The sequence below is a fragment of the Aquarana catesbeiana genome, linkage group LG03, assembly GCF_042186555.1.
Source record: "Aquarana catesbeiana isolate 2022-GZ linkage group LG03, ASM4218655v1, whole genome shotgun sequence".
NCBI lineage: Eukaryota > Metazoa > Chordata > Amphibia > Anura > Ranidae > Aquarana > Aquarana catesbeiana.
In genome coordinates, this window is record NC_133326.1 from 699,460,283 (window position 1) to 699,463,406 (window position 3,124).

The 3,124-nt window shown below is 43.1% G+C and overlaps 1 protein-coding gene across 1 annotated transcript; it reads left to right on the plus strand.

Moving 5' to 3' along the window:
- Window positions 1-1,850: 1,850 nt before the first annotated feature.
- LOC141134323 (olfactory receptor 5B12-like) lies at window positions 1,851-2,780 on the plus strand. The gene has a single exon (XM_073623896.1). It carries the CDS (start codon window positions 1,851-1,853, stop codon window positions 2,778-2,780), a length of 930 nt encoding a protein of 309 aa, XP_073479997.1.
- The last annotated feature ends 344 nt before the right edge of the window (window positions 2,781-3,124 follow it).

Below are 3,124 nucleotides of genomic sequence, written 5' to 3' on the forward strand. Positions count from 1 at the left end.
ACAGGAAGAGGACAGGGCAGTACAGCAGTAATTTCTCCAATATCCAGCTGCCTGTATGACATGGGACATCCTTCATCCTTCATTACCGGTAGCTCACTAAAGCTATGGAGCAAAAAATATAATATAGCTACCACATGTAAGGAGGGTTAAACTGCAATATATTACATTTCTGTTCTTGCAATTAAAAATACATTAAGCATCTATAGAAGTCTTTCTCGACATTACTCCAGAGGAGCCCTTAAGTAATTTTTAGGTCTTGGCTAAACCCCAGAACTAACCAAGTAGTAAGGACAAGTGTTTATCTCAGACACAAAGAAGTCCTTGGGCTACTACTGACATCAGGAGTCAATTCCCATAGTCATCAGCCACTAGAACAGTCTATGCCAAACACCAAAGGATTTCACTCAGTCCGGGGCAAAGAACCCCTTGAGCTACCACCAACACCAGGAGTCGGTTCCCGTAGTCATCAGCCACTAGCACAGTCTATGCCAAACCCCAAAGGATTTCACTCAGTCAGGGGCAAGAACCCCTTGAGCTACCACCAACACCAGGAGTCAGTTCCCGTAGTCATCAGCCACTAGCACAGTCTATGCTGACCAAGTGAAATGCGTTAGTTGGTTTGCATACCCTGATGGATTAGTCTGAGTTATATGTGACAGTGAGAGGCCCTGTCACTGTAAGAATATAGGTAAATGAGACACAAGATTCGCGTTTAGGGTTTATGCGACGTTCCAGACAACTGTTTCTGAGCAAAGAAAATGGTGTATTTGGCTCTCTCTGGATTTCTGGATCGAAACTTTCCATCTTGTGTCTGGGTTTTACCAGGTGCCTGCAACCTGTGTAAGTACACAGGAGTGCAGAGTCATTATATACTCAGGTCTGAGGAAAGCTCAGAGCAATGGTTCTCAACCTCAGTCCTCAAGTACCCCAACGAGCCATGTTTTCAGGTTTTCCTTTATTTTGCACAGATGCTTTAAATCAATCGCAATGGCATGGTATTGATAAGAGCTATTTTATCTAAGGGAACTTCCAAAAACATGGCCCGTTGGGGGTACTTGAGGACTGAGGTTGAGAACCACTGGCTCAGAGCACCCAGTTGGAGACCGCTTCCAGTGTGGGAGACTGAAAGTCTCATCCAGGGGTCAGAGGGCCCCAGCCTAAAGCATAGAGACAGAGGGTCTTACCCAGGAGTCAAAGGTGCCCAGCCAGAAACCAAGAGACAGAGGGTCTCACAGAGGGGTCATAGGGACCCCAGACAGAAGACAGAGCGTCTCACCCAGGGGTCAGAGGGCCCCAGCCAGAAGCCAAGAGAAAGAGGATCTCACTGAGTGGTCAGAGGAGCCCCAGCCAGAAGCCAAGAGACAGAAGGTCTAATTCCAGGAGTCAGGTCAACTCCTATCGGGGTGTCAGAAGAACCCCAATCCATAGGCCAGGAGTGGGTAAAGCAGCAGGATGCTGCAACTAAAGGCTAAGAGAGCCAAAGTGATCCAGGTGAGCTGGACAACACAGTCAGAGGGACTGGTAAGGGGAACAACATAGCTGCCAATAAGTGAGCCAGGTGGCCCGCCATTTTTATTGTTTGGATTATGTGTGGACAACTAATGTGCATGTGAATTTTCAGTTTATTCATTAAAAGTGGGTTCTAGAAGATAATTTTTTTTACAATTTATTGTTTCAGCTTGATTTTGAAAGGTTATTTATTACATTGTGTTAACAATTGCACTATCCTTGATGCAAGCTGTTAATTTTTTTAGTTCACATATTGATTTCATGTTTCACCAGGATTTGGAGACAGCCTGATGTTTGAATCCATGCGATGTTCTATTTCATCATTATAAAAAGAGACGCCAATGGATATCAAAAACAAAACACAAGCGACCGTGTTTGAGTTTTCCGGATTAACTGATGATAAAGAACTTGCCCCATTTATTTTCGTGTTAATTTTTTTGGTTTATTTGATGACCATTATAGGAAATGTGGGGATGATAGCCCTTGTCTGTGTATTCCCCAGCCTTCACACCCCAATGTACTACTTCTTGAGTAGCCTCTCTCTGGTGGACCTTTTGTACTCTTCAGTTACCACTCCAAATATGTTGTCTCACTTCCTTTCCCCTAAGAAGTCTATTTCATTTCTTGGTTGCGCTGTCCAACTTTTCTTCTTTTGTGCTCTAGGGGGCACTGAGGCTATCCTTCTCTCCACCATGTCTTATGATCGCTATGTGGCTATCTGCCACCCTTTACACTACACCTTGATAATGACCAAGAAGAAATGTTTTGGCTTGATCCTTTATTCCTTCTCCATTAGTTTCTTGCAGTCGATTGTGCAGACCACTTGTGTGTTCAGTCTTCCATTCTGTGGATCAAACCTTATTGTCCATTTCTGCTGTGACATCCCACCACTTATTAGTCTATCTTGTTCGCATACTCTTCATTGTGATATGGTCAGTGATGTCCTTATAGCAATCTTTGGAACATATACATTGACAACAATCTTCCTCTCATACATTTTCATATTTCTTTTAATTTTTAGGATGACAAGTACAAAGAGCAGGCAGAAGGCCTTTAGTACATGTTCCTCACATATTATTTGTGTCTCAACCTTCATTACAGCTGTTTTCTTCACATATTTGCGTCCTTACTCAGGGAGCTTTAAGATACAAGACAAGGTGACCTCTGTTTTCTATACAGCAGTGATTCCAATGCTGAATCCTCTTATTTACAGCCTGAGGAACCAAGAGGTGAAGAGACTCCTTGTCCAAGCAATTCGAAAATCTATTTAATGTAGATATAGAATACCTTTTCTGTAAAGTGTCTGAGAAACATAATAATTTTCTAAAATGTCTGTAACTCCAATCCTGAAGAAGCCGCTGGTTAAGATGGGTCCTCAAACTTCTCAAAACCTCAACCCCTCTGACATATCAGATTGAATCAGGGAAACAGGTAATCACATAAAAAAATAAACACACCACAAAACACAATAGTAACTGTTTAAAATCAGGCACCAGATGAGTGTAGTGGAACCCCCATAGGGGCCGCTGAGTGATGTGGCCCACCTGTCACCCTGCCCAGCCCGGCATTCACTTCCAGACACTCCAAGACAATAAAAAGTCCATCAGCTTTGTTT

Bases quoted from the DNA above. Each gene is read 5' to 3' on its own strand.
- LOC141134323 (XM_073623896.1), top strand. From the start codon at position 1,851: ATGGATATCAAAAACAAAACACAAGCGACCGTGTTTGAGTTTTCCGGA.